Source organism: Eucalyptus grandis, chromosome 5 (assembly GCF_016545825.1).
Source record: "Eucalyptus grandis isolate ANBG69807.140 chromosome 5, ASM1654582v1, whole genome shotgun sequence".
Classification (NCBI taxonomy): Eukaryota; Viridiplantae; Streptophyta; class Magnoliopsida; order Myrtales; family Myrtaceae; genus Eucalyptus; species Eucalyptus grandis.
Window position 1 is genome coordinate 35,829,157 of NC_052616.1, and position 14,913 is coordinate 35,844,069.

Below are 14,913 nucleotides of genomic sequence, written 5' to 3' on the forward strand. Positions count from 1 at the left end.
GCTTTCACCCATATATTGACATTGAGGTACTTTTAGCGTTAATTTTGCCAGCTACAATAAGGAAAATGATCAGCCCGGGGCGAGAGCTCAACAAATAGAGAGAAGCTCAACCTCCTTCTCGAACCTAATATCGAGAAGATGAGTTCGACCGAGAAAAGCATGCGGAGGTCGTGGATGCCAAGTCGCGTGATGAGGCTTGGGCAGGCAAGAAGAAGAAGAAGATCGCAGCATGCTCATTTACATGGGGCGAGCATGCAAACATGGAAAGGGCGCGATGATGGGTGAAGATTTGGTCGGAACACGCTAAGAAAGTGGGAAATCACCGTGCGGTTTATCGTCGCGGGATGAGGATTTGATTTTGGTGGAGGAAGGATTGAGAAGAGAAGGCACAAACAACTTCCACTCCATGGAGTATGAAGGACTAAGAACACTATCCGTGAGTTTTATCCATCTTTTGCCTTTCATTTTTTTTTTTTTTAACGTTCTCTTTACTCGCGCCTTTGGTTCTTGCACTTTCATTTCCCTGTACTTTCGTTTCACTACTTATTTCTTTTCATTGTGATTTCAATTCTAGTATGCTTATTTTTATTCGCACTTAGATCGATCCCTCAATTCAAGCCCTACTCTTGCATTTTTATAATTGGGCCTGAAATCATGGAGCGATCTTGATTGTTCTCCCTTCACTCAACTATCGGATTCAAACTCAAACTCATAAAAATTTATCCGAAACCTCAACCATAAAACCGTCCCATCATGTTATTTCTCTGGAAACCACTTTTTGTCAAATTTTTTGTCTCAATAGAAGTAGCCTTCCATTATTATAGAAAATAATATATATGTGATGGTCGCCTGCTTAAAATAAACAATTACTTTTAATTAACCCTAGTTAGTTTTTTCTTTTTTTTTGAACTAATTTTCCTTCTCTTAGTTCATTTTCTCTGATTTTTCCGTTGTTAGGAAGCACCTTTCTTTTCTCCGCCATGGCCAAAACTTCCAACTCCATCGATACGATGCCAGTGAGCTCTGATGCATTGAAGATCGCCACCTCCCAACGGAGTCAACGAACAGAGGAAGAAGCTCGTCTTCCTGAAACAACGGCAACGGAGGCCGGCCGTGGAAACTGGTGACGTAGCTTGAGGTGAACGATTCTCTCCTGAGGTTCTGGGCTTCGTGCAGCTTGCTGTAGATCAGGTAACACCTGGCACGTCCGAATTTTATTAAGTTGGTGGAATACTTGAGAATCTGAGATGGATTTTAATTACGATTTGTTTGGCCCTGCAATTACGCGGGAACTTGAAGAGTGTGTCGTTGAAGCAGTGTTTTCTTCGTAAGTTTTTTCTGGAAGGTGTAGCTTTTCTTTCTTTGTTTTCATCGATGGCAATTTATTGAAAAAATCAGGTGAAGTCTAGGTTCAAAGTGGGGAAAGAAAAAGAGAGGAAGAGTGAAATAATGGTTTTCCTCAGTCCCCTTTTCAGGTGAAAAACTGAGCCAGTCCGGGTGTTGTAGGTTGAGAGGGAGGGAGGGAGGGATTTGGGTGATTTTGAGGTATGTAGGAAATGTGGATGTGGAGTATGTACTTATCATAAGATGTGCAGTGGGTGAGTGGTTTGCCAGGAGAATTGAATTCTGAGAAGGTTCCATCAATGGGATAGAGGGCTCTGTCTCCATGTTTTATGAGGTGCTTGAAGAGGCAAAAACCATGGAGGAGTGAAGAAGATGCAGTGAGATGGTAAACCACCCGGAAAGGTTGCTTGACAGTCGAGTCCTTTAACCACTTCTTGAAAACCAAATTTACTTGGAGTGTGAGAGTAGTATGAACATCAGTTGTGCCCAGGGATAACTGGTTAGGTAGTTGTATTCTTTCGCCTTGTGGACTGTGGATGTGGAAAATAAACAATCATGAGAAACACGAAGTTCACATAATTTATTCAGTAGAATAAAGACAAAAGCACAAGTAGCTAATCATTGATTCTGAATTCTGAAGCCTTCGCAACAGTTTCGGATTCTCTTTTTATCCTTATGTTGCTGCAGCTTTTATGACGGAAAATGACCGAGAAGCTAAAACTCCTGGCTACTTCTTGAATGTTTGAGTGAAACCTGATTAATGTAGTTTCTCAAATTAGTTGCTGTTTTTGCTTTAGTGTTGTTAGAGCCATATCAGTTGGAGCGTTCAGTGGGATTTGTATCTGAATTACAGGATGAGTATGTATTAATAACCAGGTGCATTTCAGGTATGTCACTTTATTTTCGGTCTTAATTGGTAAGTGATTTCACATTGTACATTATTGATTTTATATTTTGATTGAACAGCTGTGTGATTGTTGAGAAAGGGCACATTATTGCAGCAGGAAGAAATAGGACTAATGAGAAACGGAATGTATGTCTATCGTTACTTCTTTATTTCTTGCTGTAAATTTGACCAACAGCACTTTATTGTTGTTTTGATTTGATACCCTCACATTATCCACTTGTAGTTAATGTTGATCTTTTTTGTGTCTCTGCCTTAAATATTTCTTTACTATGTGATAAAATAGTACATCTGAACAAATCTGTTAAAAAGTGGAATTTTCTATGCATTATTAGGCTGTAATGGTTTTGTTCCTGTTATTCTTTTATAAAATACAAGTACGGCTAACAATAGCAAGAATCTTGCTTTACTATGTACAATGTTTCACATTTCTCATTTGCCATTGTTCTCTGTCTGAATTTTGGACCGATTACAGTCAAAGAAAAAGCTTCAATGAGGAGACAGAGAATAGGGGAATAATTTTTATTTTTTGAATAGAAATCAAGCCTTTGTAAGCTGCCGGACCAGAATGTTCAGTGCTTGTAGATTGTGCTGCATTGCATGCTTGAATATGTTTATTAGTATTTGATCGCCTTAACATATTACAAAGTTATAGATTATTCTCAGTATGTATTTATTGCTTTACATTACGTGAGAGGGACTTGTTATGGTGGCTTCACTTCTCTTGATTAAAAGGGCATAGTGAGAGATGGAAAATTCTAAAGTTATGAGAAGCGAGTTGAGAGACTCTGCAAAATCTCAAGTATAGGGAGGATAACTGCAGTTTCACATAAAATTTCAGAGAATATAATGCTTGAGTAGTAGAAATTTGATCGAATGCCTAATAGTAAGGAGAATGCTCTACAAACAGTGTCCATTCCTTGACATTGAGGAGCAAACAGAGTTGTCCATGCTTCACGCATAAGATCCTCTCTTAGACTCTTAGTGTTGTGAATATTTGAAGAAAGAACTGAAATTTCTGCATAAGGTGCGTCAATAATTCTGTCTTGGAGACAGTGGTTCATCCAATAGGATTCATGATCTAATGCAGTTGGCTTTGACAAAATCCTATCTTCCTCAGTTAGTCTACACACCAAGCAAAGGTTGAACTCAAGCCTTGAAAATATAGTCAACATGGAGCAGATACAAAAGAGGCGATTTGAAAATGAAATAGACGAGTTATAGATGCGTTGCTATTATTTGCTTTGGTTAATTATTTTTTATTTGCATTACTAATGCTCTCGACACTAAGAGGAAGAAGGCAATGACACTTAGAGATGCATCAATTTAAAGATAAACTATTGGACTCAAACGTTAAGCAAGAGTAAAAGAAATAAATAGATAAACGAGGAGGTGTAAACATTTTTCATGAAATGCATTACCTAAATTTATGTTGAAACTACTCTAAGATCAACTTTCTCTCTAACGAGCTCCTAAGTTCAATATGCTTTCTTTATTTTTCTCCTCGCGCTTTCCAAGGCAACAAGACGTGCAAAAATGGAAGCTCTTGATGTTCTTCTTGAACAGTGGCAGAGGACTGAATTTTTATCTGCAGAAGTTGCAGAGGAGTATTCAGCATGCTCCCTTTATGTGACATGTGAACTATGCATAATGTGTGCAGCAGCATTATCAATCATTGGTACATCTGTTGATCATACTGAAATAAAACTAATAAATGATTAGATGACTCTTAGCCGTTTTAAGGTATGAAGAAAGTATGTTATGACTGTGCAAATGAAATGTGGAGGCTGTGGCTCAGTGCTGTCGTTGCATCAATTAGCTCCGAGGAATGAATTAGGTCAGTTTCTGGACTTGCTTCTGTTGCTGATTTCATATCTGCTTAGCTCCACTTTGAAATTTTGACATTTTACAATTGACAACCAAAGCTTACTGGAGGTTTATGAATCTTGTTTTGATTACTGATTGACGTGCATTTGTAGGGTAAAACAGAGTTCTCTCATTAATTTACATGTAAATATGGAGAACGCTAGGTTGTGTCACATTGTAATCTGATCTGCAATTAAGCTTTCTTAGTATTCATTACTTCCTAAATTGTATGAGATGTTTATAAGCTAGCATACAGGTATGGCTTCGTGGTATCTTTCTTCACTGCACATGATCCATAAACTACAATGATTACCCCTTCAATGAAGAAGTCTTCACAAAATATTCAAATAGAATTATCTTCTGTCGTTTGAAGAGTGGAAATGATAAAAGGGGTTTCACTGGAGAGTGATTTGGCTAAACTCACGGCTTTTCCTTTGCAAGAAATAGGAAGAGAAGCATGTTAGTTCACAACTTTTTGAAGTACATGTAGAAGATATTCACTAGGAGATGCAACAACCATGCCTCTGCCTTTGGTTGATGGATGTTCTCTGATATATGTTTTTACTGTTAAGCATGTTAATTCATGAAGGTTAATCTCTCTTGACTGTAATTCTGCTTATATACTTTACGTATTTAGCTATATGTCGAAATCACAGTGGCAGTCAGCCTTTAGTAATGAGTCATGGGTAAATGCTGCTTGAGAGTTTCGCTTAATATCTCCCATGAGAGTTCTCTGAACCAGACACGAGCAACCACTTCCGTTTGGGAAAGGTACGGGTGAAAGAATGACTTAAAATTGGTGTGAGAGGTTGATGTTTTTGTAGTTGCTTGCAGCATCGGGAGGAGCTGGCTTTGGCAGAGAGAACGCAGGATCTTTGTTACACAGGGAGCACAAGAACAGTAATCTTCAGCTCCACTGTTTTCTACTAGCTTTTGATTTCCTTAAATATGTAGTATAATCTTCGAGACTAATTGAAATTGTAATGTAAATATAACAATTTAGAAGAAAATAAAAATTTCACTATATTGAGTCGCTTATTCAGTATAAATGATGCACATTGATAAATAGTAGTGCCCACTTGAAAATGGAGTAGAAAAATATTTTTTATTTTTAAAATATTATTTATTATTTATTTTTTCCTTTCATCTTCATTGTCTTCTTCCCTACTCAGCTGTCATCCAAACTGGTATAGTGCCATTGCCTCCGCTCGTTAATGCCATGAGGCCATGACGTGTCGTTGCCATCTGCCGCACTAGAGCTTGTGATTATCTCTTTCACTATCCCCGACCTTCGCTTGAGGTTGTCACCTCGAGTTCGATGTCTCCGCCTCAGCTAGCCCCAGAGAGAGATGGCAATGGAGGTGGTGGTCGCCTGGGCAGTTGATGGTGGTGGAGATGTAATACGTTCTTGGTTGGTGGCGGTGGTCATGTTGGCTCATGGATGTGGAGTGTGGTATTGCTTGTTGTTGCAGTTGTGGTGGACAGTGTTGGTAATAGTGGTGGGCAGAGAGGGAGAGGCCCGATTCCACGTTGGTTAAATTGCCACTTGATAATCATTTTCCATGTAAGCCCCACGTCAACATATTTTATGGTTGTTTAAGTGGTACATCAACAATTTCAGTCAAGTACTAAACGGAAGCTGACATTGAGCATAACTTGAAAAGTTGAGGTATTCAATTGTAAAAAAGAAGAAGAGGGAATTATATACTTAATCGGAAAACTGACAAAGTTCAGTCATGCTACGTTGGGAAAGGTCCTTCTGCAAGGGACTCTATTCCCCCATGCGCAGGTGGCAAGGACTTAATATTAACCACAAGTACGACGTTAAACAAATTTTTTAACACTTACATGCACGTGTAAACTCAATTAGTCTCACGTGTTGAATTTCATGGACTTACATGATTGAACGAGTGATATGCTCTTGGTTCATGTGCCTCAAGAGCAAGCAAATGTTGATCTTACTAAATTGATATACAAAGTGATGACTGATGAGGCAGGGTTTTATTAGGCCTTGAATGTGATTATCCTTTTCAACAACCTAATCACAATATGCTTCATTACTTGATGTCGACACCAGGGGATGCTACAGTTGGCCGGCGCCATTGAAGTGGATAATTTTAATAACATTTTAATATTTTTTTTTCGAGTTTTTATTAATTTTTCCTTAATTTTCTTTTCTTCTCTTTTCTTTCTTTACTTTTTATTTTTTCCTTTTCTCTTCTTTTCTTTTCTCTTTTTCCCTCTGCCGGCCATTGGGGCTTGTTGATTGCCTCAAGCGAGAGTTGCCCTTGATTGGATGATGGCTACCCTCACCAGCCCAAGCTTAGGCATCCCTCACCCAAGGTTGACAAGGGTAGCCCTTGCTTGAGGCCAACGAAGGGAAAAAGGTGAAAGGAAAAAAAAAAATAAGAGAAAAGGAAAAAAAGAAAACAACCAAAAAAGTAAGGAAGGAAAATAGAAAAAAAGAAATAATTAATAAAAAATAAGAAATATTAAAATATTATTAGAAATTTTTTACGTTAGCGCCGACCATGCTAGGATAATTAGGTCCATATAAGCGATTTATCGCCAAAATTGGCTAGATGGACTCAATTGGTAATATGTGAAAAAATTTATGATTTTTTAGACAATTTTCCCTCAAAGTTAGTTAGGGAAAAATAGGGAAAATATTTTATGTATGAGTATAATACATAAATTGTTGACATTTTCTAGGCATCTAGAATGTAACTTAACAAGCGTATCAACAGCCATTGACATTGTCAAATGATAGTTGATCACATTAATTACCATCCATGACTACTTGACTCTACCTGCAAATAGTTGTATGAAGAAATAAATCCATTCTCTTATTCAAGAATGAGGCTAACATATTTGGTTAGCTTCTCACTTGCAGCAAAATTTTACCAATAACAAGTAAATGGGGTGCTGATACAATCCATGCAGAGCCTTTTTTTTTTTTTTTTTATTGAATAAGCCATTTTTTCCAACATGTCCAAAACGCCTTATGTATAAACTTAATTCTAATGTAAAAGTATCTTAATTCCTTTCTTTATTTGTCGGCACTCTCAAATAGGCAATTGAAGCGATCAAGTAACATCAAAAGGAGGGAAAGAAATTGATGACGGTGCAAAAGAAGAAGAAAAAAGTTAAATTTTAGGATGGAGAGTGATTTGGAGGAAAGAAATATATCTGTATCCAGCAAAGGTTGCAATGTCAAGAAGTGTTGAGGCACAAAGAGGCTAAAGTTGAAGCCGATTTGCTTTCGATGCTCTTTCCGCTCTCCATTTCATGTTGGAGAATGTGTTAAAGAAATATGAAGTGGTCGAGATATCTCTGAAATCTCTATTTGACCGTGAATACCGACTTAAATGCTACCATGGTGGACTGATGAATGTCGTGACCCTCCCAACGTGGTGGGGAAGACGGGGTTAGAGATAATGCCCAAGAGGGGGCTGATGGCCTTTGATTAGGCACGAAATCTCTCAAGCCATTGCCTCGTGAAATGGGAGTCATCACTAGCCTAACCAAGTGATGCACCGAGATTACCTCACTTCCCGTAATTAAATATTTTCTAAGATGGGGGACTTAATTACACTAATAATTTCTATTAGTGTCCTTTTTAGTACCTTTAACTTAATTGGATTTCTCATCCAAGTATCAAGCAGACTTCATTGCTAATTATGAGTGCTAAAGGTCATTCAACTCACTAAGTGTTTATGCAATAGTTTTTATGGATTTGTTATGATCCTAAGGCTTATCCCAACCATTCTAAAAAATAAAATAATATCCAATGCAATGAAAGTGTGAGAATTAAATATTCAAGTATTGAAATGCTAAAAGTAAAATACGAGAAAGAAAACTTGATACTCGTCAAGCAAAGAACATAGATGATTTGGTTCAAAGCCCCGAGACATAATTCCTCATGAGCTTGACTCGATACCAAGTCAAGTAAAAATATACCAGGCTTTGTTCTTAAGCCCCGGAACATGATTCCCCATGAGCTTGATAACATGGATCGAACTTCTACTCATTTAATTATTAATGATAGTACTAACTAAACTGAGCTACAAAAGAGAAAAAACTAAGCTACACATTCAATAAGGGAATGATTCTAATTCTAAATGGATTATCATTAGTTTTTTTTTATTATGTGCAATAAATTTAGGAGTTTTTAAATAATTTCCCATATTTATTGTGAAATATGAGAAATTTCCAGTACAACAAAATGGTTTAGACGATGTATCGCCACATGTTAGGAGAAAACACGTTAAAGGGAAGTGTCCCGTATCATAAACGCATAAGTTGACGTGGAGCTTAATAAGAAAAATGTTGGGGGTTGACTAGGTCAAGTCGTCCTTAATGTGTTAGGAGTTGATTAGGTCAAAGCTCTTTTTAAATAATCTAAAATAGATTCGAGACACTGTCTTTTACTAGGTCAAGTCGTCCTTAATCTACCCCAAATTTAGGTTTGAGACACTGTCTTTTACTCAAAGTTTAAACCGCTACTTTTTTTATTTAATATTTTTGTTGCCACTTTGCTCTTCTTCAAAATTACCATTGGATTTAGGACCCACTACAATTTTCTTTAAGATTTTATTATCTTCTTTTAAATTGGGTTTATGTTGGTCATTACACTTTAAATCACTGTTGTATTAGTAACTACTATTGTCGTGACAATAGCGTGGGCCTGGATAAAAATTGAATTGCACAAATAGTAAGTAATAGAATTGTCAAAAATCTGAATGCGTTTTTAGTCTAAATTATTGCTCAAAAGAATCACGACAATCCAGTTAAGCAAAATTAGGAAAAAAATTATTCTCGCCTAAAACCTTTCACAAACACCTCGTATGAAAGGTAGAAGTGCCGTCTCATGGTCGTACACATTCTTCATGACTATCTCGAAGCGTCGTTCCACTAACTAGAAAAGTCGGAAGCCTGTCCCCTCCACTTAGGGAAAATGTCATAGGCTTGACTTAAGTCGTCGCCAGTCTTTCCGTGCTAAAGAAAAAAGAAGATGCGTGTCTCACGGTGAAGAAAAAGCCTTGTTCAGTGTGCAGCGGGACCTACCATGCATACATTTTCCTAGCATCGGTGTTCTCTATCACCGACACACCATCTCATACAGGCACTCAAAACGTTTGACCTCGACTTAGATTTGTTGACAAGAAATTCGAGATTGAGAATTTCTAATGAAAATTTATGATCTTCCATGTGTTAACTTCAATTTTTGCGGTACTTAGCTGAATAACTTCCTGTTACACCTATGAATAAGATCATGGGAATCGCAATTCATTCTTAGCCCGCTAGATCATCTATTGCAACTGAGGGATTAGGAACATGGCTAAAAATCTGATCCGCTTACACCATTATGATCACCTCCCTAATTTAAAAAATTTGTTAATGAATATGATTTACCAAGGATGATTGGCTCATACGCAATACAAAAGGTGGGACTTATGCAAGATCTATCCTCTTGACGCATGAGATTTAGCATATTGATATTATACAAAGTTTTATTATTACCATCGAATTCTTGAAATGATTTATCATAGGCATTAAAAAGTAATGATATGGTTATCTATCTAGAAAAATTATGAAGTGAACATAGTGCATAAACTAAATTGAATTTGAACATCAAATTAAGTAGACTCCATATGAATATCTTCAACTTTTACTACTCAGATCTAGTCTTATATATATTGTTCATTTACTAATTTCTTACCTATTAGATCCAAATAACTGCCTCGATGTTGAACTTTTGGTTGTGGCACATATCTCTAAATAATAAATCAAGTGGCGCTCTTAATGAGAACATAAAATTAACCAAATTCCTAAGCCATATTGAAGCGATAAGATTATTGTAGTGGGGAAATGCATGCGTAAGTAGAGAGAGTCTGGTGCCACTCCCAAAACATTTTGTCCAACCCATTTTAAAGTGGAATTCACAAGTACTCTCCACATGCCCTCATTTAGTCTTCTCTCTTCTTGTGACATAGAATGGCAATATAAGGGTAGAACAATATCATGGCTCAGCAAGTGACAATCATCATTGTTTCTATGACATCATGGAAAAAATAATGCAATCTTATAAATATGTATCCACGATATGCATTGTACAAATCATACTAGTTGATATTATCCAATAACATGAATATTCCATGTACTCTTTATAAATCAATGCATCACATAGTATGCATCATAGCATAAGCCATACTGTAGCAAAAATCAATGTCAACCTTTCATATCAAGAAACTTCGTGGTCACGTTTTGCCAATGCTTCATTTTCCATATAAGAGAAAGAAAAGTGAAGACTAAACAGATGAAAGGCATTTCTGATTGCTAATCTTGATCATCCAATGGCTTCTTCATCAAAACCCAAAAGTAATTATGAGGTCTTCTTAAGTTTCAGAGGCACAGACCTGCGTAACACCTTCCTTGGTCATCTCTACAAAGCTTTATACCATAACGGAATATACACTTTCGTTGATAGCGAGGAACTAAGGAAGGGAGACCAAACATTGCCGGCGCTCATGAAGGCCATTGAGGAATCGTGCATCGCAATCATTGTTTTCTCTAAGGACTACGCTTCCTCACAATGGTGCATGGAAGAGGTGATGAAGATTATGGAGTGCAAGAAGCAAAAGGACCTCACCGTGCTACCGGTGTTTTATAAAGTAGACCCAAGAGAAGTGAGACGAGGCAACAAGAGTTATGGGAAAGCTCTAGCCAAGCATGAGTCCAAATTCGGGAAGGATTCAGAAAAGGTGAAGCGATGGAAGAAAGCTCTTTTTGATGCCGGTAGCTTGTCCGGGTGGCATTTTAATGATGGGTAAGTAGAGTGGAGTCCATCTTTTACGTAAGAAGCTAATCTTTACTTGTAAATATAAAGATTGTTTAAAAAAAAAAAATCTACACACACGATTGTTAGCAAAGATGCTTCCTTTATGATTCTCGAAAATTCTTAAGTTCTTGCTCAAGTACCAAGTGTTATCATCTCTATGGAATCGATCCATGTTGAATCAATTCATTTCTTTGGCTTGGATGATTCTAGTTCCGTTCGCAAAAACAAATGTTGAAATGAACGTTGGCAACTAACTCCATAAGAGTTGGTAATCCAGAATTCATTGATTACTTAATTAGATAAAAGTCATAATTCACTTGCATAAAAGTAGTTTCATATAAGATTTGGTAAATCTAAGACGTAGTTATAAAGATAAGTAAAATTGGGCAAATGATAATAATATAGGTAATTAAAAGAAAAATAAACTTGGCAAGTAGCTCGAATGAGAGTTGACAATAAAAACTAGTTATCAACTTAATCAGAGAAAAGTTGGTAAGTGACTTTAATTGAGGCTGGCATTTCCTACAAAGAGTCGGTTAATAATTCAAATGACAATTTATGACCCACTACAAAAGTTGGAAATTAAAAAAAAAAGTATTTATTTGTAAGTAGCTAAAATGATGTTGGTAACCCAAAACTAGTAGATGATTTTTTTACTAAGACAAAAGTTAGTAAGTCACTATAATTTAAGCTGGTAATTTGATATAAAATTTAGAATATTTGAACGAGTATGTTATGCTAATCAACTTTGATAAGTTAGTATAACGATTGCTAACTTGCAAACTATAAATTAATATTGTAATTTCATAAAATTGTTGGTAAGTTACTAACAACTTACGTGAAAGGAAATGTCCCATATCTATTGCTCACCAACAGTTTTTTTGACACTTACCTGCACTTATTGAAAGTCACCGGCACTGGTAAAAAACCTATTTTTGGGCGTGGAACAATTGAATTCCTCCTATGGTTTTGATGAGGCGTTAATTTGGGTAAGTTCTATAGCTCTTTCTTTTGGATACGTGTTGCCCTCTCCAAAGTATAACAAAAGTTCTAAACGATTTGTGTATGGGCTATTTGAGTTCTTCAAGTTTCTTTTTTGTCGATTGAGCTCTACAAATTTTCGATTTTGGTCAACCGAGTTTGAAACTCGCTACCAGTGGCCTTTTAATTTCGAAAAAACACATATGGCTAACCATAGAATTGACAAGTTGCTTTTTCCAGTTATAAGAAATTGATACTAGGATGTCATCGGCTGAAAAGTTTACTGACTCATTTGAATTGAAACTAGATTGACCAATGGACAAAATGTTAAGTAGTTTTATTGCACTTATCCCATTTCTTTGGAAGGAATAAGAAAGTTCGCAACACCTGATAAGGGATTATTAATGTGTACAGGCCATGGTGGGCAATGACATCGTGCTTCAGGGTATTTAAGAGTTTTTGAATTGAAAATCTAGACCAACGTTAAAAGTTTTAAATAGCTCTTTTTGATTAAGTGTGCATATATGAAACACATGTATCCATCATAAAGAAAAATAAGTACATCATCATGTATATATAAAAGGTACATGAATTATTTGGATGACTAAACGTTGAAGCTTAAGCTCTTGGAGTTTTAATTCAACTTGTTAGGAATACATATTGTTTTGGTTGTGATTATCAGATAATGTGATGCACTGCTTTGTCATTGTTGGTTGGTAATTGCTCGTTATTCGCTTATTCAAATTGCTAAAAATGATCTTACAACTTCTCTTTTCTGTTTTTATCAGAGATGAGTCAGAGCTTATAGAAAGAATCGTGAAGGAGATCTCCACTCTTCTAGACCGAACACCATTGCATGTTGCTAAGTGTCCAGTTGGGATTGATTCCAAAGTGGTTAAGCTAAAATCTATGTTAAACCTCGAGTCTAATGATGGTGTTCTTATGATGGGATTATGGGGAAGGGCAGGCATAGGGAAGACAAGCTTAGCTAAAGCCATTTATAATGACATTTTCAGACAATTTGAAGGTTCAACTTTTTTGGCAAATGTTCAAGAAACTTCAAAAAATTGCAGGGATTTAGTTGCTTTGCAAGAAAAATTATTATCTGAGATATTATCACAAAAACAAAGATTAGTAGTGTCCAATGTTGATGCCGGTACTCATCTAGTACGGGATAGACTTTGTCGCAAAAAAGTTCTCCTTATCCTTGATGATGTGGATGACTTGCGTCAATTAAATGCTTTAGCAGGAGAAGGCAAGTGGTTTGGTATTGGAAGTAGGATCATGATTACCACAAGAGATAAACACCTATTAACTTGTCACGGGATAGATCAAGATCATGTGTATGAAGTTAAAACATTGGAGGATAGTGAAGCTCGAGAGCTACTAAGTAAGCATGCTTTTGGGACACACCAAAAACTAAAAATCAAGGCAGATCTAGTGGATAGTGTTTTGAATCATGTCGGAGGCCTTCCTTTAGCAATTGAGGTGCTAGGTTCCTTCTTATGTGGTAGAAGAGAACATGAATGGAAAAGTACACTAAAGAAACTTTCTAGGAATCCTAACAAAACCATTAATAATGTGCTCAAAATAAGTTATGATGGACTAGAGGATAATGAGAAAGAGATTTTTCTCCACATTGCTTGCTTCTTTAAGGGGTGTGATAGTGACTATATAAAGAAAGTTATTGATAGTTGCGATTTCGAGATAGATATAGGATTAGAAATTCTCATTGAGAGGTCCTTGATAAGTATTGAGCATAGAACTGTAGAAGTCCATGGCTTGATTCAATTGATGGGCATGGATATTGTGAACCAAGAATGTCGCGATGATCCCAAGAGACGCAGCAGGCTATGGATGTATGATGATGTTCTTGACGTTTTCTCCCATGACATGGTAAGACTTGCAAATACAATCAAAATTGTGTTCCTTATCTTTGACTCTAATTACTAAATATGCATTATTTAAATAGTCTGGTCTCGTATATACAGGAAGATTGTGTAGTAAAAGCCATAGTATTGGAGCCACCCCCGAGCACAAAGAGGTATATATCAGCCCTAATGTTTTTACAAAAGCGAGTAGGTTGAGACTGCTCATCATGCACAATGTGCATAATACTTTCCAAGGTCCTATATGTCTTCCTAATGAGCTAAGATGGTTTGAATGGGTTGGAGGTGCTTCTTGGTTTCCTGAATTTTCCCCTGGTCCAAAGAAATTAGTGGGACTTAAAATGAGCAAAAGCAATATTACTGGATTGCCAAAACAATTTCAGGTGAGCATTTACCTACTTGGACTTTTTTATCATCACTAAGTTTGTATATGTATATATGTATTATATGTACTAATACACATAAGAAAGTGTTGTTCCTATGTTTTAGAAAGAAGTTCTCTTTTTCGTTCAAAATGACACTAATCACTTGCTTTAGAAATATTCTTTCATGCAGCAAAGTTGGCCTTTGAAAAATAACGCATAAACAATTTTATTGGATATAAATATGCAAAACTAGGAAATTGTATAAAAGTATGTGGGAGGGAAATATAATTCAAGATTTGAATTTTTTTCAATGAAGGTCATTAAATCATAAGAAAAAGACATTTAGAAATTTAAACTTTTTTTTGAAGGTTATCGCAACATAAGAAAAATGAAATTTTAGTATTGAAATATTGTCGTAGGATAATGCGGAAGCTATTTGACCTTGCAACTAAATCAATGTGAAATTACTAGTGATATAAACAAGAAACAATAAAGAACACAAGATTTACTTAGTTTGGTTTAGTATCAATACCCACTTCAATGGGATATCTAACGGCAAATAGTTCAATAATTAATCGGAGAATTATAGAGTTACATGTCACACCCCGATCCTCGGGCACGCGCCCATCCTTGCATGGTCGATCAAATAGCGACGTCCCAGGATGAATCGCCAACCCATTCATTTTAATATGCATGCGGAAGCAATTAAACAATCCCCAACTA

At 36.4% G+C, this 14,913-nt stretch overlaps 1 protein-coding gene and 1 long non-coding RNA gene across 2 annotated transcripts; both read left to right on the forward strand.

The window, feature by feature from the left end:
• The first annotated feature begins 928 nt into the window (after positions 1-928).
• Positions 929-4,273, forward strand: LOC108959899. Its single transcript, XR_005551459.1, has 4 exons — positions 929-1,191; positions 2,198-2,231; positions 2,311-2,377; positions 3,767-4,273. It is a non-coding gene; the product is annotated as an uncharacterized LOC108959899 (long non-coding RNA).
• A 6,197-nt stretch (positions 4,274-10,470) lies between these two features.
• On the forward strand, positions 10,471-14,212 carry LOC108959541 (TMV resistance protein N). The gene is made up of 4 exons (XM_039313647.1): positions 10,471-10,943; positions 12,725-13,832; positions 13,928-13,980; positions 14,209-14,212. The coding sequence occupies exons 1-4, from the start codon at positions 10,471-10,473 to the stop codon at positions 14,210-14,212; spliced, it is 1,638 nt and encodes a 545-aa protein (XP_039169581.1).
• The last annotated feature ends 701 nt before the right edge of the window (positions 14,213-14,913 follow it).

Coding starts and splice junctions, on each gene's coding strand:
- LOC108959541 (XM_039313647.1), top strand. CDS start 10,471: ATGGCTTCTTCATCAAAACCCAAAAGTAATTATGAGGTCTTCTTAAGT. Junction 10,944..12,724: donor GGGTGGCATTTTAATGATGG/GTAAGTAGAGTG, acceptor TGTTTTTATCAG/AGATGAGTCAGAGCTTATAG. Junction 13,833..13,927: donor ACGTTTTCTCCCATGACATG/GTAAGACTTGCA, acceptor TCGTATATACAG/GAAGATTGTGTAGTAAAAGC.